Source organism: Salmo salar, chromosome 22 (assembly GCF_965601325.2).
Source record: "Salmo salar chromosome 22, fSalSal1, whole genome shotgun sequence".
Classification (NCBI taxonomy): Eukaryota; Metazoa; Chordata; class Actinopteri; order Salmoniformes; family Salmonidae; genus Salmo; species Salmo salar.
The window spans coordinates 19,505,314-19,532,065 of record NC_138312.1 but is presented as its reverse complement, the minus strand read 5'-3'; the positions used below and the strand labels follow the sequence as shown (position 1 = coordinate 19,532,065).

Here is a 26,752-nt window from a genome sequence, read left to right as displayed (position 1 = left end):
AAAACCATGACTAGAGAGAGACTGTCAACGAATACAGCAAAGAGCTGCTGTTTTTATGAGTGACTTCATGTTTAAGTTCTTACTCTTTGTATTCAACACTTTTATAAGCCATAAAATGTGCGTTCTTCCTATTTCCACTGAGCGCTACAACAAGCACTGCAGCAGTAATGATTGAGTAGGAAAGTGTATTGATAGGCTTGATGTTACGCTCCCCAGTTTCTGTGTTTTAGGTTTGTTTGTGTTGTTTTGGGTTTGTTTGTGTATATGTATATTTCAGGAAATGGCTTCCTGGATTCCCCCAAGCAGCTGATTGGTCAGCCCCAGCAGATTGGAGCTCTGATCCCGCCCTCTCATCAGGGGATACAGCTGTCTGCAATTACCGACTCCTGCTGCAGCTTTAAAAGCCAGTGTTCCTTTGTTAGGAGAGAGAGCTTCTTGGTTTGTCCTGTTTTGTTGTTGGTCTGTATAATTGTTGTGAAGTATTTTCTACCCGGTCCTGCAGACAGACATATGTGTATGTCAAAAGGACTGTGTTTTTGATTATTGAAATTGTTCACTTTACGGGCATACATATACCCGTAGTATGTACTCTGTGTATGCACACTAGGTAAGACCTGGGTGGACCACCCCCTGTATTTTGGTTAGCGCGCCAGGTGGCGTTAAGAATAGGTAAGTAGTGGGTGGGTAGGTAGGTAAGTTAGGAGAGGGGACTCTTGCTTTATTATTAGAGGCTTGAGTCTTTTTTTAATATTGAGGAATATTTCACTTTCTCTGTTCATAGGAGGAACAACATGAATTTGTACATAAGGCATAAATAATGCGGTGTGACTCGAGTTTTCGCCATCAGCTGGAAGACCCTTTTTGGTCCGTGTCAGTGGAGGAAAGGGAGAGCGGAGGGATGTTGAGGCGGACCCTCAGTCTGCTGCTCTCTCCCTCCGCTGAGACTGACCATAGATTCAGGCACCATCGACCCAGGAAAAAAAAAAAGCAAATTATTTAAATGTATGCTCACTCAGCTGTGCTGCATAAGTAATACAACAACGGATCTATTACTGGTGTGATCATATACAGTATCCTACCTCAAATTCCCAAACCACAATGCATTGGCAGGGCAATTCAAGAAAAGCCTAAATGCGATGATAATGTATTAGGCCTATAGCTTACTGAACAAACCTCATTGCTACAGTACTGTTTTTAATTGGTTAATGTTGCATAGGCTTACATTTTTTAAGTAATGTAAAAAAAAAAGTCTAAGCGGTAGATCTCTGCTTGCATTTTGACTCAAAGTGATCTTAACTCAGAAAAGGTTGGTAACCACTGTTCTAGAGTTTTCCCTGTTAACACTATCAATATTTTGCCTTTACTGTGGCAAATTTGATCGAATCAACGCAATATATCCAAAAAAAATTAACTATGCAAGAGATTTTCTTGTAGGCAGAACGCATCGGAGTTGGATTCTATTGCATTGACATGTACCACTCAGCCCTTGCTCTACACAGACCATTGCAGCTTAACCAATCAGAGCTGCAGTAGGCCTATATGCAAATAGAACATTGCCATATATGGATCTGTGCCATTTACTTTGAACTGGACTGTGTTTACAGCATGAGTGGTTCTGAGCAGATGCCCATGTTTTGAGATCAAATCGAGAGCTGCATGTAGACACGTGTGCACATTTTATTAATATCCTTTGCTAGTTAGCTCAGTTATTAGCCCAGTTATAGATACTTTGTAGTAAGCAATAGAGGAGTGATTGCTTCCTACAAGAGCACAAATCGTGTACATTTCGAGACATCTTTGAAAAGCGAGTCAGGTAAAGAGCTTTTATTATGTCTTAAAGGGGCAGTGTTGTATTTTGTGACAGGCTTGAATAAGCTAAGTAGCCAATAGGCAGAGGGTAGTATAATTTGTCTTATTCTCTGTAATAATGGTATGGGAATAATTATGCATTTTATTTTGTAAAGTGGTTTCTTGCATCAAACAACACAACAACATTTTCAGTCGCCTCCTTGTCTGAAGAACAAGTGGATAAACAGGTTAATGTCAAGTCCTGCATGTTTTTTTCAAAAGTCTCATGGAATGTTGGCCTACATTGAACACCACACATTGGCTGCTACTGTAGGCTGAATGATAGAACAGCTATTTCCATGTTAAAATGTTGTGGGATGCATTTTCTCAATTGTTTTTGATGGTAGGCCACTCTGGAAGGCTTACATTATGCTCAAATAGCCACAGTAGTTTACTTGGCCACTGTTAAAACTGTAACTTAAAGCGGGTACAGCCTCAGCGTTCACAATAAACTCACGCTGGAAGTTGCACAGAATTTTCACAACGTTCAAGTTTGTTTTCAGCAGACCTGAAATTTGCTCAGTGCTGAACATTTTTGGAGGGAACATTGGTTACAACACACATAAACACACAGGCACACACACAACAAACATACATGAACTTATAAAGAGCAGATCCTGAATAACCTTTCAAAATAACACACACACTAACACACAATCAAATTAAAAACTGATGGAAGGCCTACAGTATGAAGGCCTGCTGATCTTGGCTGATAAGAGTTTCATACATTGTCATCACTTCATGTGTCCTTCAATTCGACTGATTGCGGAGCATCTCCAAATCGCATTTCCCTGCTGTTTCCTAACAGTACTCCCTCCCTCCTTTATGCCTCCCCTATTCTCCCTCTGCAGATTTAAGTATGAACACACTCCCCCTGATAAATCTCTTCTGCATGTTTCTGCCCAGACCTCCCACAGCCTTTTTTCCTCCCAGCTGTTCCAGGTGTGTCCTCTGGGCTTCCCTTCCTGTTCTGGCTTCCCTCCCACCTCCAGTCTTTCACTGGCTGTTGCAGACGCTGCCTCCCAATTTTCCCCCGGCAGCGGCCTTCTTGCGTCTCTTGTTGAGCAGTGGGTTGCTGGAGGTGTCCAGGTCTTTGATCTTCACCTGGTCGTAGTCCACACGCATGGTGGCCAGAGCACTGGTCATCTCCTCCTACAGCACACAGAGAGGAAAGGGTTAGGGAGAAAAGGAGGGTGGGCAATAGAGAAGAGAGAGAAGAAGAATCAAAGTGAGGGCGGGTTTATTTAATGATAGATAGAATAAAATAGATAGACAGAAGATAAAGCTCTGCTCTGAATATAGCCTACAGCATAATAAATATGAGAGGAGGCAATAAGCCCTCTGTTTCTAAAAATGGCCTGAGGCCAGACTGTGATGTTTGCCTCCCCCTTGTGGAAGGTCAACCACTCCAGGGTCATCTGGTCTGGGAGCAATTCCATTTCAATATTTTCACACCACAAAAGCACTGAAATTCCGCTCACATTTTGAGATATCTACATGGGAAAACGTGTAATTTTCATTGTACCAACTGTATTTAAAATAATGTCTGGATGTAAAGTCAATGCATTCTATGATTCTGCTGATCCTGGGAAGTTCCTGGATGACCAGAGGGTGTCAGTGTTAGTCTGACGCTGACCTTCACGTCGTCCCACATCTCTCTGTCCTCAGTCAGGACCCGTGTGGTGTGAAGCGGTGTGGAGGGAACAACCATGGACTGCTGCAATGATAAAACACAGACACGATTATATAGTATGCATGCACTGTAAATGCACACACACACACACACACACACCACTCACATTGATCCAGGGGTGGTTCATAAACTGTGTGATGGTCATTCTGTCGTTGGGGTCTGTCTTCAGCAGTTGATGGATCAACTGTTTGGCTGAGAGAAATCAATTAGAGGATAGAGGTCAAAACACACACAGACACACACCAGGCCCCAGCCAAGGCTTTGTTCTGGAATAAGGCACCAGTTGGTCCATATGAGCAGGAAGCCCTACCAGTGTGAATTCAGAGATTTAGCCAGACTATCCCTGGGATTCAAGAGCTGCAATTCTGAGTTTATGTGCCTTGTCTATGTTTGGGTGTGCTTGTGGATGAGTGTTGTGCTATAAAACGGACTATTTAGAAGTGTGCTTTTGTTTGTCTGAATGAAAGGAATTTCTGGGAGTGACAACATTGGAGGGAATGCAGAGCTATACTAACAAGAAAACTAAAGACAGTGCAGGGATCATCAACTAGATTCCCTCGCAGACCAATCTTTTTCTTGAGCGGATCGTAGGGGGGCCGGAACATAATTACAAATAATTTGCAGACTGCAAATTGACCGCAAGACAGATAACATATTTGACTAAAACATAATAATGTAAAACCTTGCTTACATTTGTATACAACCACATCTCTCTATTATGCCCGAGAATACTTGGGAACAGATTTCCAAAATTAAAATAACTTGGAGCTGATTTTCTGGTATTTTTACCGTATTTTATGTCCAACAAGGAAAATGCATAATTTTTTTGATTAGAAAAGTTGGGGGGCCAAATAAAAACACCCGCAGGCCACCAATTGGGGAACCCTTGTCTAGTGGAAGGATGACCCGACCCAGTCTCACCTTCCTCTGACACCTCAGCCCACTCAGGTTTGGGGAACTCATACTGGCCCATCCTGATCCTCCGTTTCATCCCTGGAGAGATGGCCTGGCCCGTGTTAGAGTAGAACGGTGGGAAACCACACAGCCTAAACAGGAGACAAATGCGTAGAGGTTGATAGTTATTAGGTTGCACTGACTATCAAATGGTTATATAGTATGCATGCACTGTTTAAGCACACACACACACACACACACACACTACTCACAGAATATACATGATGACGCCCAGAGACCACATGTCACATGACTTGTCATATTTCTCCGGGCCCAAAACCTCAGGAGCTTATAAACAGGAAAACAGACAGATGGAAAATACAATTACTTGTCCAATATTATATGCAGAATATAGTGACATACAGTGCATTCGGAAAGTATTCAGACCCCTTGACTTTTTCCAAATTTTGTTACGTTACTGTCACACTCTGATCTGTTTCACCTGTCTTTGTGATTGTCTCCACCCCCCTCCAGGTGTCGCCCATCTTCCTCATTATCCCCTGTGTATTTATACCTGTGTTCTCTGTTTGTCTGTTGCCAGTTCGTTTTGTTTCGTCAAGCCTACCAGCGTTTTTCTCTCTGTTCCTGTCTCTTGATTGTTCCTGTTTTCTAGTTTTCCCAGGTTTTGACCTTTTCTGCCTGCCCTGACCCTGAGCCTGCCTGCCATCCTGTACCTTTTCCCCACCTATTTGGATTACTGACCTCTGCCTACCCTGACCCTGAGCCTGCCTGCCATCCTGTACCTTTGCCCCACCTATCTGGATTACTGACCCCTGCCTGCCCTTGACCTGTCTTTTGCCTGCCCATGTTGTATTAATATACTGTTGTTAATTTGACGTTGTCTGCATCTAGGTCTTACCTCCAAATGTGAAATTTACAGCCTTATTAAAAAATGTATTAAATTGTTTTTTCCCCTCATCAATCTACACACAATACCCATAATGACAAAGCAAAAACAGGTTTTTAGAAATGTTTGCAAAAGGTGTTGAAGCACCTTTGGCAGCGATTACAGCCTGAAATCTTCTTGGTTATGACGCTACAAGCTTGGCACATCTGTATTTGTGGAGTTTCTCCCATTCTTCTCTGCAGATCCTCTCAAGCTTTGTCAGGTTGGATGGGGAGCGTTGCTGCACAGCTATTTTCAGGTCTCTACAGAGATGTTCGATCGGGTTCAAGTCCGGGCTCTGGCTGGGCCCCTCAAGGACATTCAGGGTCGTTGCTTAGGGTCGTTGTCCTGTTGGAAGGTGAACCTTCACCCCAGTCTGAGGTCCTGAGCGCTCTGGAGCAGATTTCCATCGAGGATCTCTTTGTAGTTTGCTCCGTTCATCTTTGCCTCGATCCTGACTAGTCTCCCAGTCCCTGCCACTGAAAAACATCCCCACAGCATGAGGCTGCCATCACCATGCTACACCGCAGGGATGGTGTCAGGTTTCCTCCAGACGTGACTCTTGGCATTCAGGCCAAAGAGTTCAATCTTGGTTTCATCAGACCAGAGAATCTTGTTTCTCATGGTCGGAGAGTCCTTTACTGAGGAGTGGTTTCCGTCTGGCCACTCTACCATAAAGGCCTGATTTGTGGAGTGCTACAGAGATGGTTGTCCATCTGGAAGGTTCCACAGAGGAACTCTAGAGCTCTGTCAGAGTGACCATTGTGTTCTTGTTTACCTCGCTTACCAAGGCCCGTCTCCCCCGATTGCTCAGTTTGGCCTGGCGACCAGCTCTAGGAAGAGTCTTGGTGGTTCTAAATTTCTTCCATTTAAGAATGATGGAGGCCACTGTGGTCTTGGGGACCTTCAATGCTGGGAAATGTTTTGGTACCCTTCCCCAGATCAGTGCTTCGACACAATCCTGTCTCGGAGCTCTACGGACAATTCCTTTGACCTCATGGCTTGGTTTTTGCTCTGACATGCACTGTCAACCATGGGACCTTATATAGACAAGTGTGCGCCTTTCCAAATCATGTCCAATCAATAGAATTTACCACAGGTGGACTCCAAGTTGTAAAAACATCTCAAGGATGATCAATGGAAACAGGAAGCACCTGAGCTCAATTTCGAATCATATAGCAAAGAGTCTGAATACTTAAGGTATTTCTAAAAACCTGTTTTCGCTTTGTCATTATGGGGTATTGTGTGTAGATTGCTGAGTAACATTTTTTATTTAATCAATTTTAGAACAAGGCTGTAATGTAACAAAATGTTGAAAAAGTCAAGGGGTCTGAATACTTTCAGAAGGCTCTGTAAATCTCATTCCTACAGTAGTTTAGAATTTTAACCCAGCTCGCACATGACGTTCTGAGAACCATATGTTTCTTAGAGCTTGGTGAGAGTGTGGTTGTCCTATGTTCACTTTGCATACAACCTTCCCACAACATTCTGGGAATGGTGCAGGACAGTTGCTTGGCTTTGGAACATTCTACGCACATTTAAGGAACTTGACAAAATAACATTATTTTCTTGGTATTTCATGAATTTAACAGAACGTTTCCTAAAAGTTCAATCATGGTTAAATTTAATTAAAATGTTGGTAATGTTCTAGGAACATTCTCCAATTGTTTTGACATTGGGAATGTTCTCAAATATTACAAAGAACATTAAAAGAAAACTCTACCCCAAAACAATTTTTTGTTATTTGTTTCATTAGTGCATTGTTGATATTACAAAATGTTTTGTATGTCAGCAATCAAGTTTTCAAGATATGTAACTTTCAAAATACAGTAATCTGGCCTGTATGATGCGTTTTGCATCATACAGACGTTCTCAGAACTTCCTTGCAACCTAAAAATGGACGTTCCCAGAACAGGTGAAATGTTCACTTCCGTTCTCCTAAACGTTTAAAAAACGTATGGCTTCATTCCCAGAACCAATGGAAAACCAAAGATGTACGTTCCCACAACTTCCAAGGAACCAAATATGTTAGCTGGGAACTTACCCACATAGTAAGGGGTGTAGCAGGGGGTCTGCAGGAGGTTGTGTAGAGTGGTCTCCTTAGCGAAGCCAAAGTCTGTCAGTTTGAGAGTACCGTTGCTCTTCTGATGAGTGTACAGCAGGTTCTCAGGCTGAGGGAGGGGAAGTGAAACGTATCTGTCATTAACTGTACGCATAGTATTACTAAATGTATGGCAACTCTGTCATTATCTGCTGCTCTTATCTTTATCTGTGTGTCAGTGTCACATTGCTCACCTTGATGTCTCTGTGTGCGATGTTCATGTTGTGGAGAAACTCGATGGCTGTGCCAATATCCCGCATGATCTCTGAGCCCTCTAGATGAGAGCAGAGTTGCACAGTTTCAGGACAACACTGTCTGTAACATTACACATATACAGTATAGTATGTCCATTCCCAGAAACAGACTCAATCCTTTTTCCTTGGCCCCCTCCACTCTCAGCCCCTTCACCTCTCTCAGTGAAAGCTTGGTCTCCTCTGGCCTGGATCCGGCTGAACAGTTCTCCCCCTTGCATACTGGAACAAGAGAAACACATACACTGAGTTAATATTGAGATGCTGTCATGGAGTTATCATTCGAAACATAACACTGCCTATAACTCTCCCACATTAGACATTTTTCAAAAAGACAAACTCTGCTACTTGAATAAAAAGCCCTAAAATAATAGTGAAAACAGGAACCATTTAGATGAAGATGATGTTTCGTGGGATAACGTTAGACTGGGAACAGAACAGTCTGCTATGCACAAGCACTTCATCTGTCCCTCTGTCTTTCCATTTTGTCATTATACACATAAACATCCATACAGACTGGGACTCCTCTATCCTCCTCAATGATCTTTGTCTTTCGAAAAACACGGTGAATCACTTTCTGTTATGTGGAAAGAATTGTTTATATGCTCTTTTGAGTGTACGTGTGTGTATGCATGTGTGAGAGAGAGTGAACGAGAGTGTAAGGAGGAAGTGAGTAAGAGAGCGTGATCCAAGTCAAACTCAGTTAAAGAATATTCTCCTTCATTAAACTAGCTGAGCTTAGCTGAGCTCAGCTGCCCTCCTCTCAACCTCTCTGAGACAGAAAAGAGCTGACCACAAAGACAGATTACTTTACAGGGAGCAACACACGTCACACCCAGCTCTGAATCATCACACTCACTGTCTATGACTTGCCAGTACACTATACTCCCATTTCTTTAGAAATGCAGCTCATTGGAAATCAATGTCAGTATCTAAAAATTCCACATACACACTTGAGTTAATGCATTATCTCACTGCTCCAACCATGTGCTCTTCATTTCCTTAAAACTTGAGTGGTCTAGACTTTGAGAGAATACAACAGTATATCAAGAGCGTCTGTGTCACCTCTGAGTACTGAGGAGAACCTGTGGTGATCTGTGAGGCACAGGTGGAGCCCCAGCCGTGGCCCAGTCCTGCCCACATACTTGGCCTGCATAGACATACCAAGGCCATGTGACTGACCTTTCCGTCAAGCCTAATGGTATCAGAGAGAAGCTATGAGCGATTGGCTCTATGTCAATAGTTTATGGCTAGTTGCTGAAGACAGAGAAATGGGACTTGTATTCCCACATAGCAGAGGATTCTGGGTAATATAGTCAAAGAGCTGACAGGACAAGATCCTACCATTCCATGATGATGAGCAGGCACTTCTTCCCATGATGCATGTTCTCGTACAGACTGAGAATACCAACGATGTAAGGCCCCCCCGACACCCGCCAGTGAAGCTCAACCTCCTGCCGCGCCTTGGGACTGTCATAGAGGATCTGTGTTGGAGTGAAGTGTGGAGAAGGAGTGGAGTACAGGAAGGGCAGAGAGTGAGATTGAATTACTTCATTTAAGTGAAACAATTGGCATTCCAACCAGGCACTCGTTCTGTCCTGAAGGGAATTGATCAATCATGACAAAAGAGGCTGGTTGACCACGCAGCCGAACCTGATCCATTTAAATGTCAAAGTATTCATCACGATGACACTTAACAACTCCCCTGATCTGCCTGACCTGTCCGTAACAAGACTTCAATATTATCTTTTCCCTCTTTCAGTTCCCTACCACAGTGGGCCGTTAAGTCATTTCACACACACACACGAACACACACACAGTAGATAGCTGGCAGGCCTTGACATAGCACCCGTCTTCCATTCCATCAGAGGATATTTTTGGGTGCTGACAGTTACAGAGTGGGCTCCTGCTGGATACCATGCCAGTCCAGTCACAGAGCTGCAGCTGAGAACACAACACAACACAGACAGTCTGGCCACCACTCATCCTTTTGCCACAACCTTACATGCTCTTTACCTCACTTTTTACAGCTTCAATTATATGACAACGTGGATGGTGAGAAATGTAGAAGCTACTGTACATACATTTCTCTTGCACTTGAAGAAGGAGTTTCATCTAGAAAGTTGTGGTTTTAGAATGACTGGCAATAAACAGACTTTTATGGTCTCATTCGATAATAGAAGCCATAACTGGGGAACCTGACTCCCTCACTTAACAGATAGTTTCTTGAACACAGGGAAAGTATGCAAAAGTTGGGATTTGGCCCTAAGAGACTTGCTCTCATCGTATCCTCGTTGCATCATCCATCCAAACGGAATAGCATATGAGTGGCCAAAGCACATGTTGTGAAGAGCAGTTAATAAAAGACCCAGGTGAAACTTCAACCAGAACAATCATAAACCCTTTTTTAAGATGTACAATGTTACTATAGGAACTAGGTTTCATATCAACTTCACACAAAATAATGAGGGATTCTTCATCTTTGGGTATTCATCTTGTGAATGAGTGTGTTTTTATGTGTGTGTTTATCATACACATGTGCTTAGTTGTGTTTTCTTTGGCATGAATTAGTGTGTGAGTGTATTTTTATATCTATGCCTATAGTGATAGTCTTTCTCTAAAGAGGAAGGCCTTCCCCTTTTGTTGGATGTGTGTTGAAAGTGGAAGCGAAGGACTTCCGTTGGCCTCTTTAACTGATGTGTGTTTAAACTTCATCTCACAACCCACAGTACCCAGGGTCACTATAAAAGAGTGGTCTTCATTTCTGTCCAGTATCTGGAGAGGATGTGAGAAAGAGTCTTGGCTACTTTATTGTGTTTCATGGGTTCTCATATGAAGATACAGATAGCTTAGGGCCCTGTGCGCTTCATTTCCTGTACAGTGGATAAGAGCGTCTGCTAAATGATTAAAATGTAAATGTAATGTAGGCAAAACTGGAAACGTTGGAAAACTTTAGTACAGGTCCTAAGTTCCTCCAGGAACGTCTGCTAAATGATTAAAATGTAAATGTAGTGTAGGCAAAACTGGAAATGTTGGAAAACTTTAGTACAGGTCCTAAGTTCCTCCAGGAACAAAGGGGATTGAAGGTGCTACACATTTTATATCTGCAGTAATAGTGGAATGATGTGTTGATTTGCCGTGATATTCACCTCTCACCTTTCTACCGCTGGGTCGGCTTCTGTTGTCAAAATGGGATATCTGTTTTGACTTTGTGGCTGGGTTATCTGGTGGAAACCGGGGCAAGCGGCCAATGTAGAAATCTCTCTGTCATTTCCTGCTTGCTAGAATTCTATACCGTTCACTCAATTTCAGCACTGAATAGTGTAGGAAATCATTGTTACATCTAAATGGCATTTCACTAACAATTTTTTTTTTCTTCTTTTTACAGCTATTTGAAGCTTGTGGACCAAAACCGAAAGTCAGTGGTGGAAAAAGTATCCAATCATCCTTGAGTAAAAATAATGATACTGTACCTTAATAGAAAATAACTCAAGTAAAAGTGAAAGTCACCCAGTAAAATACTACTTCAGTAAAAGTGAAAGTCACCCAGTAAAATCCTACTTCAGTAAAAGTGAAAGTCACCCAGTAAAATCCTACTTCAGTAAAAGTGAAAGTCACCCAGTAAAATACTACTTCAGTAAAAGTGAAAGTCACCCAGTAAAATACTACTTCAGTAAAAGTGAAAGTCACCCAGTAAAATCCTACTTCAGTAAAAGTCTGAATATACAAAATATTGAATATAAGTATCAAAAGTAAAAGTAAAAGTATAAATAATTTAAAATTCCTTATATTAAGCAAACCAGACGGCACTATGGATAGCCAGGGGCACACTCCAACACTTAGACATCATTTACAAACGAAGCATTTGTGTTTAGTGAGTCTGCCAGATCAGAGGCGGTAGGGATGACCAGGGATGTTCTCTTGATAAGTGCGTGATTTGGCCCATTTTCCTGTCAAAATGTAACTAGTACTTTTGGGTGTCAGTGAAAATGTATGGAGTAAAAAGTACATTATTTTCTTTAGGAATGTAGGGAAGTCAAAGTTCAAAAGGCACTCGCACATCTGAGCAATCTTTTTGCAGGTGCATGGTAACAGTTGAACAAGATGAAGGAAAAAGGAAAGCGCACACTGCTCTTGATAGTATCACTGATATTTAATAAGCTTACGTATCGGCTTCACAGCCTTCGTCAGAGCTTTTGTGATAAAAAAAAAAAATTGCACCCTTATTTAGACCTAGCCCCACCCACATCCATCCCTCCTAACATAGCATTGTGTCCTGGTAGCCACAGAGGAAATCTCATATTTTCCTTCATATACCTCCATAGACCTTCTCACGCACACTGGCACATGCAGCATCAATAGCTTTACACACTGCTGCAAATGAGGAAGTTTAGAGACTGTTCAAGGTTGAGGGCAGTCTGGATATTGATGTGTGTGTGTCTCAGTAACAGAGCTTGTTTACCCTACCTTTCCCTCTATAATTGTTTCCAGCCAATAAAGCGGAGGTCATACAATTGAGTAAATAGAGCTGAGAGATAGGTGTGAGAGTGCAGGATATATAATGCTGTAGTAAGTAGTTATGGAAGAACAGATGAAACTGGAGAGAATGTTAAGAGATACTACTGATATTAGATTAGGAACCTTATCTGATGCTCAATAGATAATAAGATTCCACTTGAAACTAAATGTAGCTAAATCTATAGTATTTCCATATAGGCTACACAGGCATCCATTGTACTAATACCGCTTTGTGGTATGTAGCCGGGTATAATCCTGAAATATATATTAACCTGAACTGAACATGTTTTTACTATAATGCTTATCATCACACCATCCCTCCCTGACCGATTAACTGTTTTAATTCTCATAACCAACTTTTCTGGGGCTGGGCTCAGGTTAACTCTGCTACACACTACATTTTTAGCCATTAGGCAGACACACATTGATAGATTTTTCACCTAGTTGGCATGGGGATTAGAACCAGCAACTTTTCAGTTACTGGCCCAACACTCTTAACCACTAGGCCACCTGCCTCAAGGCTAACTGCCACTACAGTCTCTCAAATCACTTTCATGTGAAACGAAACCATAGTATTTTAAGTGGGCCTCAACGGAAGCACAGATGGACCACAATCCTGCCAACCATGCCAAAAAGTGGTATAAGCCAACTACAAACATAAACAAAAGCTGAGGAAGCTGAACAGTGAGCTAAAACCACATAGATGCAAATCCATTAAATGAGATTAATCAAAAAACTCTTTGAAAGAAGAAGGGCTTGGCTATGAAGAGAGTGAATTAGAGTTCCAGAATGAAACATTCCCCAGCCAAATAAAGGTTCTAATGGAACAAACACTTGAATGGAATCTCAGGATTTCCTTCATGGAATAACACTGGGTCTTTTTAGGCTAGACATAGACTCTTAGAGCTTACAGCCAGGCAAGTCTAAGACGAGAGAACCCTGATCGCTGTAATTGAATCAGATTAAAAGGATGGCTTCTCTTCAGGTCTAGTAGAGTGGATTAAAACTATACCCATCCATTACACTTAGCGCTTAGGAGTGGACTTAATTAAAAAGTGACTGAGCTGGACAGCTGTTCATCCCAATGACTCGTTCTGTCGATGGCTGTTTGTCTTGTGGTTAAAAACAAAGGAAAAATCTAGTCGTAAATTACCAGGTGTCAATTTTATACTTTATGCACAAGGCTCACCCAGGCTTATACAAACAGAGGCTGGCTTCTGTACGATCACAAAAACACAAAAGCAAACTCACAAACACCACCACACCCCTGACAGAATATTTTCCAATCCACATTTCACACTTTGTATTTTATTTGGTATACTGTGGGTGGTGTCCATTCCCTGCAGTCAATATTGAAATGTTTTCCATTGGTCACATTCTACAGGCTCTTAAATTGGATCTGAGTGAGAGCCCTTGTAGGACAGCTTTGCCCTGCGGCTCCATGGGTAGTTCCTGGTCACTGTGACCAGAGAGGACGAGGCGAAGCGAGAGGGTCAACTCCACCCAAAATCTGTCCTCACAGATTAAGCAGGCTTGGTGAGGAGTTTTTGTATGGGGGCAATGAGAGAGTGTCAAATTTGGTAAAGATACAAGTGAATTGCTATTTTGATAGGTGAGGCTTATTTGAGCAAACAGAAGTTTCATAATGCTTACGTTTTCTACGAGTATATTGATATGTTTTCTACAAAAGATCAATGGCTAGCTAGAACATTCCCACCTGATCTCGCCTCCTCCAGCCTGTCTTTCACCTTTGCGGACATGTATTTCCATTAGTAGAGAGGTCAGTCGACCATCTTGTCAATATAATAGATCATATTTGCTGTGACCTGCTCTGGGTCCTCTCTGACTGTGGGAGTTATGATCAGGCACCTGGTGAGACACCCAGTTGTGATTGCAATTAAAATGCTTAACACAGCTTCTTACCTGTAATAGGCAACTATACCAGACAATGTCAGTCAACAGGCCAACTTTCAGTCATCCAATTTAAAATTCTCATTACTTATCCACAGCATCCGTCAGTACTTGTAGCCTAATTATCCACAGCATCCATTTGCCAAATGGTGTTTTCCTGACTGATTGCACTCTGCTGTATGTTGTCCCGAACACTGAAAATAACCTCTAATAATAATAGTTATTGTAAAAACATTTATTTGGGGGGTAGATCAGCTTTAATAGTGCAGATAGATTGTAGCTTCCATCAATGTAATTGTCTGCATCATTTCCAATCCCCCATATCTTTTTTTGTAAATATATATATATAATTTATATATTTTTGTTATATATTTTCCTTTATTATTTTCCCCTAACCCTACCACCCCTCCCCTAATTGGAGTAAACTAATGGACAACAACACTTAGGCTTCTACTTCCAGCTTATACATACTATATACATTTTAGGGACATGGTATATTTTACAATAGTTATCTTTTGTTTGTTATTAGTTTCATCCTTCAGCTACACTCAACCCCTTCCATCTATCTCTGAACACCATCCAGTTTTGATTTCTATTTGCCATATATTTTTCAACTGTGCTGTGATGTTTCACAAAAGTTCTGAACCTTTCTATTCTAATAGTTTCTACAGATTGTAAATTAGAGATAAACATTTTTGCTAAGAGTATTATTACATTATTGATCGATTGACTATGATTTTCAAATCACCCAGCAGTGCTATCTGCAGAGTTAGCTCCAGGTAAATGGTGCCTGTGACCAAAAACAAGCCACATATTGTCACGCTTGTCGATGGAAATGGAGGACCAAAACGCAGCAGGTATGTGTATGCTCATCTTGCTTTTTAATAAATACAAAATGAACACCAAAATAACAAAGAACGAACGACTACAACAACAACAACAACAACAACAACAACAACAACAACACAACAACAACAACAACAACAACAACAACAACAACAACAACAACAACAACAAACAGTCTGGCAAAGCATAAAGCGCAACACAGAACAATCACCCACAAATAACAAACACAAACACACCCTCATATATGGGACTCTCAATCAAAGGCAGATAGACAACACCTGCCTTCAACTGAGAGTCCCAACCCCAATTAACCAAACATAGAAACAGACATACTAGACAAATCATAGAATACCTGAAAACCAAACACTGCCCAAAAACCCCGGAATACTTAAACCAAATGCCCCTTCAACAAAACACACCACCCCGAACCACATAAAACGAATACCCTCTGCCACGTCCTGACCAAACTACAATACCAATTAACCTTATACTGGTCAGGACGTGACACATATGGACAATACCGACACAAATGATCTAATGATTCTGTCTCTTTGCAGCAAAATCTGCAGAGCTGGGAAGGTTGTATCCCCCATATATATATATTATATATATATATATATATATAACATTCTATTGGTTGCAATACTTTTTTATAGCAATTTAAATTGAAAAACTGTAAGTTTAAATAACCTCTAATAATTGAACGTGAATGACCAGATTGATTTGAATTCAGGACAATTCCAGACACATATTACTCTTTTTTCTGCCATCCCCTGTAAAATGACCTGCTCTCTTCCCTTCTCCTATCTCTCTCTTCTCCGATTCTGTACTGTATCTAATCTTTTTATCCTGACCCACGCCCCCCTCTTGTCCTTTGTGTGTGACTATATGCTCCTGATTAGGAGATTCTGATCCGGCTGGATTACTGTAGGACAGCCATTTGTAAAAAGGCGAATCCGGACCAAGAACAGGGTCAATACGGACCAAGGGTCCTGACTATAAAAACAAAATATATATATTTATTTTTTATGAATTCAGTCGGAATTCAACTTCTGGTATCATATGAAGACACATAAAACATAGAAAATGTGTAGAATTGCCACAAAAGAGCTTTAAAACTGCTACATTTTCCCTTCCTTCCATGGCAAAAGTGTAGAATTGCAGGAAATTAGCTTAAAAACTGCATATTTTTTCTCTGCCAACAAGATGGAGGTGAACAGTTTGGGTTTGAAAGGGTTGTGCAGGTGGGGGTTTGTCACTACGCCGATAAATAACATTATCCATCCGGACCTTTGCCACCGATGACCAGACCTTTTCAAATAGTATTTGAGTACCCCTGCTGTAGGCAGTAAATCGCTGCCTCTGTAGCCCTGTACTGACAAGTGACAGCTTTCCATTGGGCAGAACAACGTGAGTTGTGTGTGTGGTGTGTGATCAGAAAACCTACTGAGTTAAAGCATATGTTAACAGTGTCTTGCATCATGCCATTGTGCTAAATACTATATGGTCAGATCACACACAAGGTTCTTGTTGCTCAACCAGAATAGTAACATGCAAAGCACACACGTGCTGGGGTTGGAACCAGTTCAGAGAACAGAACCAAAAACGATTACATTTTTCAAGGAACAGAACCAGAACCGAGAACAAAAGTGATCTATACTGTTCTGGAACAGAACCATTATTTTAAAAGCATGGGAACTGGTTAATAACGTTATTTAACGTTCTGGGCATTTTTTTCCCAGTCCCACAAAAAACTAAACAAAGCACCTACAGTATGCAAAGCCCTCACTCACTCAAAAATATTTTACAGTGTCTGCCTGCCTGCCAGCTGAAAATCTTTCCCAGTGTGTGTGTAGACTGCCTGCCTCTCCCCCTTCCGCCGAAGTATGCATAGTCTGCTGTAGCTACAGACGTTACAAAAATTAAGAAATTAGGGAGAGAGATTTTTAATTAGAGAACAATAGATTAACATTTTCAACGCTAATTAAGGATACTATAGTTATTACGTTTCACAATTGAATTTATTAACTACAAAAAGGTAAGACATGTTTTTATTTTAATTCTGGTGCCACTCTGCACACACAAGCTTGTTGGCTAGCTAGCTGGTCTAGCTCTTGAAAACTCTAGGCGGCATAATGTGTAATGTAATGGAACGGAGAATCATGATCAAGGGCTATCTCTGGTCCAATGTTAGTTAAACCAACTGTCTGAAGTTCAAAGACATTCAAAGTTCTTTCATAGAAGCCGCTCCTCCATAGTTATAATTCTGTGGACCTAATTCAGATAATGCATGTCATAACAACAAGATGCCCACTTGTCTGCCCAATGCATGTGCATAGCTTGCCTGCACCATAGCAAGCTGCGCTATCCATTGGTGAAGTAATTTAATGTCGAGCTAAATGTAAAAATAATATATATTTCAAAGGTTTAAAAAGGATCAGAAAGGAATGATATAAACATTTATTTATTTTTTTGAACCGGTTCAGAACTTTATTTTGCTGGTAGGAACAGTGGAACGAAACTAAAAAAATAATGGTTCTGTTCAGAATTAAACGATTGGAAAATGATTTTGGTTCCAACCCCTGCACACGTGTAAATCAAAACCAGAGTAACACATTTGTTCTGAGCCTCAGCCCATCCCATGATCCCCCCTGCCTGTCTTCCAGGAACCCAACTCCAGGTGCAGAGTCAGCACCTTAAAGGAAAACTCTACCAAAAAACTGTCTATTGGTATTTGTTTCATACATCCATTGTTGATATAGTCCTAAAATGTTTTCCATGTCAGCAATCAAGTTTTCAAGATATGCAGTACCAGTCAAAAGTTTGGACAACTACTCATTCAAGGGTTATTCTTTATTTTTACTATTTTCTACAGAATAATAGAATAATAGTGAAGACATCAGAACTATGAAATAACACATATGGGATCATGTAGTAAGCAAAAAAGTGTTAAACAAATCAAATATATTTTATATTTGAGATTCTTCAAAAGTAGCCACCCTTTGCTTTGATGACAGCTTTGCACACTCTTGGCATTCTCTCAACCAGCTTCATGAGGTAGTCACCTGGAATGCATTTCAATTAGCAGGTGTGCCTTGTTAAAAGTTCATTTGTGGAATTTCTTTCCTTCTTAATGCGTTTCAGCCAATCAGTTGTGACAAGGCAGGGGTGTTATACAGAAGATAGCCCTATTTGGTAAAAGACCAAGTCCATATTATGGCAAGAACAGCTCAAATAATCAAAGAGAAACGACAGTCCATCATTACTTTAAAACATGAAGGTCAGTCAATACGGAAAATTTATTCAAGTGCAGTAGCAAAAACCATCAAGTGCTATGATGAAACTAACTCTCATGAGGACTGCCACAGGAAAGGAAGACCTACAGTTACCTCTGCTGCAGAGGATAAGTTCATTAGAGTTACCAGCCTCAGAAATTGCAGGCCAAATAAATGCTTCACAGAGTTCAAGTAACAGACACATCTCAACCACACGTGTTCAGAGGAGACTGAGTGAATCAGGCTCTCATGGCCTGTAGAAACTAAATACATTACAACGGAACGATTTGATTAGTTTAATGTTAGCTAGCTACATAGTTGTCTTTGTATCAAAGATAAAGGTAAACGCAGCCACTGCTAGCTAGCCAACTCTACCAGCTAGCAGTACTGTATCATTTTTAGTCAATAAGATTTTTGTAACGTAAGCTTAACTTTCTGAACTTTCGAGTTGTGTAGTCCACTTGTGTAGCTAGCAGGACTGACTTTGTGTTAGCTAGCCAATGTTTAATTACTTCTGCGTTATGAAAGGAACTAGACACGGACACGAATGATCCATTGGTAGTTTGTTGTAACCAAGTATTGGTGCTAATCGTGTGTTATTGGATGCTAGCATGCTAGTTAGCTACGGCGTCATAGGACACGGTGCACTGAGTGGGTTTCACGGAAGAATACTGTACCAAGTTATCTAGCTGAATAAACTAAGTTTGAGCCTATTCCTGGAAACATTGAACCACTGTAGTTTACATCAATTATATTTCTAAAGTGGAAGTTGGAAAAGTTCTATGAGTGTTTCAGTGAATGGTTAGCGAGGGAGGCCCTGCGCTCTCGCTTCCCCAGTTGTTTAGTTAATTTTCATTCCAATCTCCTTTGCATTAGCGTAGCCTCTCCTGTAGCCTGTCAACTATGTGTCTGTCTATCCCTGTTCTCTCGTCTCTGCACAGGCCACACAAACGCCTCACACAGCGTGGCCGCTGCCACTCTAACGTGGTGGTCCCCGCGCGCACGACCCACGTGGAGTTCCAGGTCTCCGGCAGCCTCTGGAACTGCCGGTCTGCGGCCAACAAGGCAGAGTTCATCTCAGCCTATGCTACCCTCCAGTCCCTCGACTTCTTGGCGCTGACGGAAACATGGATTACCACAGAAAACACTGCTACTCCTACTGCTCTCTCCTCGTCTGACCACGTGTTCTCGCATACCCCGAGAGCATCTGGTCAGCGGGGTGGTGGCACTGGAATCCTCATCTCTCCCAAGTGGACATTCTCTCTTTCTCCCCTGACCCATCTGTCTATCTCCTCATTTGAATTCCATGCTGTCACAGTCACTAGCCCATTCAAGCTTAACATCCTTATCATTTATCGCCCTCTAGGTTCCCTTGGAGAGTTCATCAATGAGCTTGACGCCTTGATAAGTTCCTTTCCTGAGGATGGCTCACCCCTCACAGTTCTGGGTGACTTTAACCTCCCTACTTTGACTCATTTCTCTCTGCCTCCTTCTTTCCACTCCTCTCCTCTTTTGACCTCACCCTCTCACCGTCCCCCCCTACTCACAAGGCAGGCAATACGCTTGACCTCATCTTTACTAGATGCTGTTCTTCGACTAATCTCACTGCAACTCCCCTCCAAGTCTTCGACCACTACCTTGTATCCTTTTCCCTCTCGCTCTCCTCCAACACTACTCACTCTGCCCGTACTCAGATGGTATTGCGCCATCGCAACCTTCGCTCTCTCTCTCCTGCTACTCTCTCCTCTTCCATCCTATCATCTCTTCCCTCTGCTCAATCCTTCTCCAACCAATCTCCTGATTCTGCTTCCTCAACCCTCCTCTCCTCCCTTTCTGCATCCTTTGACTCTCTATGTCCCCTATCCTCCCGGCCTGCTCGGTTCTCCCCTCCTCCTCCGTGGCTTGACGACTCATTGCGAGCTCACAGAACAGGGCTCCGGGCAGCCGAGCGGAAATGGAGGAAAACTAGCCTCCCTGCGGACCTGGCATCTTTTCACTCCCTCCTCTCTACATTTTTTTCCTCTGTTTCTGCTGCTAAAGCCCCTTTCTACCACTCTAAATTCCAAGCATCTGCCTCTAACCCTAGGAAGCTCTTTGCCACCTTCTCCTCCCTCCTGAATCCTCCTCCCCCTCCCCCATCCTCCCTCTCTGCGGATGACTTTGTCAACCATTTTGAAAAGAAGGTTGACGACATTCGATCCTCATTTGTTACGTCAAACAACACCGCTGGTCCTGCTCACGTTGCCCTACCCTATGCTTTGACCTCTTTCTCCCCTCTCTCTCCAGATGAAATCTTGCGACTTGTGACGGCCGGCCGCCCAACAACCTGCCCGCTTGACCCTATCCCCTCCTCTCTTCTCCAGACCATTTCCGGAGACCTTCTCCCCTACCTCACCTCACTCATCAACTCATCCTTGACCGCTGGCTATGTCCCTTCCGTCTTCAAGAGAGCGAGAGTTGCACCCCTTCTCAAAAAACCTACACTCGATCCCTCTGATGTCAACAACTACAGACCAGTATCCCTTCTTTCTTTTCTCTCCAAAACTCTTGAGCGTGCCGTCCTTGGCCAGCTCTCTTGCTATCTCTCTCAGAATGACCTTCTTGATCCAAATCAGTCAGGTTTCAAGACTGGTCATTCAACTGAGACTGCTCTTCTCTGTGTCACGGAGGCTCTCCACACTGCTAAAGCTAACTCTCTCTCCTCTGCTCTCATCCTTCTAGACCTATCTGCTGCCTTTGATACTGTGAACCATCAGATCCTCCTCTCCACCCTCTCCGAGTTGGGCATCTCCGGCGCGGCTCACTCTTGGATTGCGTCCTACCTGACAGGTTGCTCCTACCCGGTGGCGTGGCGAGAATCCGTCCTCTTCCTCCCGGGGAAGGACTGCCCGTTCCATGATCTCGCCATCACGGTTGACAACTCCATTGTGTCCTCCTCCCAGAGTGCTAAGAGCCTTGGCGTGACCCTGGACAACACCCTGTCGTTCTCCGCTAACATCAAGGCGGTGATCCGATCCTGTAGGTTCATGCTCTACAACATTCGCAGAGTACGACCCTGCCTCACACAGGAAGCGGCACAGGTCCTAATCCAGGCACTTGTCATCTCCCGTCTGGATTACTGCAACTCGCTACTGGCGGGGCTCCCTGCCTGTGCCATTATACCCCTACAACTCATCCAGAACGCCGCAGCCTGTCTGGTGTTCAACTTTCCCAAGTTCTCTCACGTCACCCCGCTCCTCCGCACACTCCACTGGCTTCCAGTTGAAGCTTGCATCTGCTACAAGACCATGGTGCTTGCCTACGGAGCTGTGAGGGGAACGGCACCGCCGTACCTTCAGGTTCTGATCGGTCCCTACACCCAAAGAAGGGCACTGCGTTCATCCACCTCTGGCCTGCTCGCCTCCCTACCTCTGCGGAAGCACAGTTCCCGCTCAGCCCAGTCAAAACTGTTCGCTGCTCTGGCACCCCAATGGTGGAACAAGCTCCCTCACGACGCCAGGACAGCGGAGTCAATCACCACCTTCCGGAGACACCTGAAACCCCACCTCTTTAAGGAATACCTGGGATAGGATAAAGTAATCCTTCTAACCCCCCTCCCCCCAAAAAAGATATAGATGTACTATTGTAAAGTGGTTGTTCCACTGGATATCATAAGGTGAATGCACCAATTTGTAAGTCGCTCTGTGGTGTGGAGGCTGTGCTTTGGCAAAGTGGGTGTGGTTATATCCTACCTGTTTGGCCCTGTCCGGGGGTTTCATCGGATGGGGCCACAGTGTCTCCTGACCCCTCCTGTCTCAGCCTCCAGTATTTATGCTGCAGTAGTTTATGTGTCGGGGGGCTAGGGTCAGTCTGTCACATCTGGAGTATTTCTCTTGTCTTTTCCGGTGTGCTGTGTGAATTTAAATATGCTCTCTCTAATTCTCTTTTTCTTTCTTTCTCTCTCTCAGAGGACCTGAGCCCTAGGACCATGCCTCAGGACTACCTGGCTTGATGACTCCTTGCTGTCCCCAGTTCACCTGGCCGTGCTGCTGCTCCAGTTCCAACTGTTCTGCCTGCAGCTATGGAACACTGACCTGTTCACCGGATGTGCTACCTGTCCCAGACCTGCTGTCCCAGACCTGCTGGAACCCTGACCTGTTCACTGGATGTGCTACCTGTCCCAGACCTGCTGTTTTCAACTCTCGAGAGACAGCAGGAGCGGTAGAGATACTCTCAAAGATCGGCTATGAAAAGCCAACTGACACTTACTCTTGTGTTACTGACTTGTCGCACCCTCGACAACTAATATGATTATTATTATTTGACCATGCTGGTCATTTATGAACATTTGAACATCTTGGTCATGTGCTGTTATAATCACCACCCGGCACAGCCAGAAGAGGACTGGCCACCCCTCATAGCCTGGTTCCTTTCTAGGTTTCTTCCTAGGTTTTGGCCTTTCTAGGGAGTTTTTCCTAGCCACCGTGCTTCTACACCTGCATTCCTTGCTGTTTGGGGTTTTAGGCTGGGTTTCTGTACAGCACTTTGAGATATCAGCTGATGTAAGAAGGGCTATATAAATACATTTGATTTGATTTGATTTGGATAAGAGCGTCTGCTAAATGACGTAAATGTAAAATGTAAATGAATTGCTGCAAAGAGACGTCCTTGGGCAAAGAAACACAAGCAATGGACATCAGACCAGTGGAAATCTGTCCTTTGGTCTAATGAGTCCAAATGTGAGATTTTGGTTCCAACCGCTGTGTCTTGGTGAGACACAGAGTAGGTGAACGGATGATCTACACGTGTGGTTCCCACCGTGAAGCACGGGGGAGGAGGTGTGATGGTGTGGGGGTGCTTTGCTGGAGACACTTAGTGGGTTTGCACTTAGTGGGACTATCATTTGTTTTTCAACAGGACAATGACCCAACACTCCTCCAGGCTGTGTAAGGGCTATTTGACCAAGAAGGAGAGTCATGGAGTGCTGCATCAGATGACCTGGCCTCCACAATCATCCGACCTCAACCTAATTGAGATGAGTTGGCTTTGGGATGAGTTGGACCGCAGAGTGAAGGAAAAGCCTCCAACTAGTGCTCAGCATATGTGGGAACTCCTTCAAGACTGTTGGAAAAGCATTCCTCATTAAGCTGGTTGAGAGAATGCCAAGAATGTGCAAAGCTGTCATCAAGGCAAAGGGTGGCTACTTTGAATAATCTAAATTATAAAATATATTTGGATTTGTTTAACACTGTTTTGGTTGCTACATGATTCCATATGTGTTATTTCATAGTATTGATGTCTTCACTATTATTCTACAATGTAGAAAATAGTAAAAAATAACGAAAAACCCTTGATTAATAGGTGTGTCCAAACATTTGACTGGTACTGTGTAACTAAACAAAATGTATCATGTTGGCTGTATTTCTGTATTTTGGAAGTTATATATCTTGAAAACGTGATTGCATGACATGACATGAAAAACATTTTGAGACTATCTCAGCAATGGACTAATGAAACAAATACCAAAATAACGTTTTTGCGTGGAATTTTCCTTTAACTGATAGGCTAGTTGAAGGTCAATTTCACAGCCAGACAGCCAGCCAACAGGGACGTTGCCAGGACCTGGCTTTCAGGGCTTTAGCTTTAGCCCCGAATGATTTTGGGTCATCCCCGAGTATGTAGCGCTGCCGGGACGGTGTAAAACAAAATGATTACCTGAATATGCCGCTTAGTTCATAGAGCTGTGGTTACTTGAAACTCCTGAAGTCATCCACACTTTATAATCAGCGGTATAGTGCTGCTGTTGGGCAGCGGAGCGATGCTTCGCCACTTCTCAGTATGGTGCTGTGTCTCACACGATCAGTTAATGATTCATTCGTTCTCTAGATAACAAAGCGAATATAATAGCATATATGATGTTAGGCTACTGTTAGACCAAAAACACCACGTAATTTCTTATGACAATTTAGGATGATTGTGCTGAAATGTAAAAAAAAACTCACCAACTCATAAGCTAAATATGCTTTGATTGAAACAAAATACAGGTGGCTCTGTTTAACTCCATCTGCTCTAACATTTGATTAAACATTAGTTAGGCGACTTAAATCATTTAACAAGATCAAAATGCATATTCCCAAATGGATTGGGATCAAATGATTGTCATTGGCATGCAAATGACTAGCATGCAGATGCAGATCCAGTAAAACGTTAATCATGTTCATTCACGATTGACAATGATGATGGCCTAATGTATAATACGGTAGGCCTAATTTTTTGTTTTAGGATGAAAAAAAGAGAACATTTTCTTCGAGCCACTAGGTCTAAGTGTAGGCATATGCAATCGTGCAATTTGGATGAGGCATTGTATGTAGGCCTAAATTCTCAAATGATATTATACAATCGGCATACATGTAGGTAGTCTACCAACTTTAAATCAGAAAATAGTATGTAATAATAATTTAAAAAATTGTGCTCCGGTAGGCAAAATATATCATGACACCACTGGTTTGCCAAAATTAATGTAACACCAACACGCTGCTTTGAGCCAAGCATGCTACCTTGTCTTTTTGTTTTCACTGAATCTCAGTTTGGATATTAGATTACAATTAGGCTGGGAAATGTTAACTAAATTGGGTAAACATGAGAAAATACGTGATTAGATCGAAACACTTGTTCATTAACTTAATGAAATTATTCTACAGGCTGATATATTATTGTAACAGTCGGCCTAACTATTCAATAACCTCATATGGGTTTACTGACTACAATCCATTGACTTAATAATAAGAAGTGTTGATTATATGGCCTTGGGGAGAGCACAGTACATGGAAGGGGTGCTGTACGTCTGAACGCAGCTGATTGTTGAGTTGTGGCTGTCGATGTGGCTGTCAATGAACAGTAGGCAGTAGCTAAAAGGCCCTTCGCAATATAAATACAAAGATGAGTGAGTGCCACTGTAAAGTTGGTGGGCTATAATTCCAACTCATAGCGTATCCACTATGAGTTGATCCCTGAATGTTATGAACCTCTGGTGATGACCCTGCCAGCCAGCCAGCACACACACACACATAGAATATGCATTACACACACATAGAATATGCATTACACACACATAGAATATGCAATACACACACATAGAATATGCATTACACACACATAGAATATGCATTACACAAACATGGATACCGGTACACACTCGTTACCCATGTTAATTACTGTTATTACACCACCATGGCTTTTCTTTGCTTTTCCTCAATATAATACTTATTTACAATGTCATGCTAGTACTTGGCACATGGTGAATGAGTTTGTATACTGTTACAAAACATGGTTCCAATGGTTTTCAGCTGTCCCCATAGGTGAACCTGTTTTAGTTCCAGGTATGACCCTTTTGGGTGCCATGTATAACCTCTACCATGAACCATGAAGCAACAAGTGTTATTTAAAGGGTTCTCCTATGGGGACAGTCGAATAACCCTTTTATAGATATCCTATTTTTTCTAAGTGTATAGGCAGAGAGAAATCTGATAAGAAACTCAGATCAAAGTTCCTACGTTAGTTTTTCTAGTTGATTTGATCTTCACTAGGGAATATGCAAGATCCCAATACGACCAAATGGCATCAGGACTCACACTCCGAGTGAGCAACAGCCTATTTCCATTGGTAGGTGATATTACCTTCAGTGCGCACTTCTCCCCCGTCTTCTTATTTGTGCATTCCAGAACCTTCCCATTGATCCCAAACCCAAGGACCTGACTAGATATCTTATAATCGTCTGTCACCGCGTTACGCTTTATCTCCAATTTGGGGAACACGGGCAAGGGGAAGTGCGTGGAATCCGTGTCTTGTGCCGTATGCACTGCGCTGTCAGTGGGGGCTGGCTGGGTTGGAGCTTCTGATGGGAGGTCTGGTTCTGGCTCAGCCTTCGGCAGTTCCGAAGGTTTCTCCATACCAATACCATTTTGTAGCATGGTCTCACAGATGCTGTGTCTCTGTGAGTGGTCCCCCAGGATGAAAAAAACGACCTCAATAGGCTAATATGATTCGCAAGTGAAATGACGCGCTTGTCCGTAATTTACGCCAAGCAGAAATGACTCCCAGACACTGCAAAGGGCGCGCATTCGGTAGTCACTTTCTCTTGGCCAGTTCCTGTGTGCCTTGGGATGTTTAAAACAATAGTCCCACTATTAAAAAAGTTTGATACTAAAAGTTTTCTATAATTTAAAAATGAATTGGAAAAATATTGATATTCTTCAACCAATTATTCAATTCAAGTTCAATTCAATAATCCTGTATATCCACGGTGTTTTTTCTCAAAAACATGTCCACATCTGAGTTGGCTATAGTAGAATGACTTCGGTTAAACTGGCCTCGTCACTTTCCAACGTCCTTTCGTTACATTCACATGGGCTACTGACTGAGGAGCTTGCGTAATACTCTCTCCTCAAGTCATATTTCTCTAGCGGCTGTCTTTTAAAGGAGCAGTACAGT

The 26,752-nt window shown here is 42.6% G+C and overlaps 1 protein-coding gene across 2 annotated transcripts; it reads right to left on the bottom strand.

The window, feature by feature from the left end:
• Positions 1–1,933: 1,933 nt before the first annotated feature.
• mapk3 (mitogen-activated protein kinase 3) lies at positions 1,934–26,666 on the bottom strand. Of its 2 annotated transcripts, XM_045704999.2 has the most exons (10): positions 25,939–26,666; positions 9,078–9,217; positions 7,891–7,955; positions 7,677–7,756; positions 7,426–7,552; positions 4,708–4,783; positions 4,463–4,587; positions 3,648–3,733; positions 3,485–3,565; positions 1,934–3,000 (listed from the first exon to the last, which is right to left on the bottom strand). In XM_045704999.2, exons 1-10 carry the CDS (start codon positions 26,230–26,232, stop codon positions 2,845–2,847), a joined length of 1,230 nt encoding a protein of 409 aa, XP_045560955.1. In that variant the 5' UTR covers positions 26,233–26,666; the 3' UTR covers positions 1,934–2,844.
• Positions 26,667–26,752: the final 86 nt, after the last annotated feature.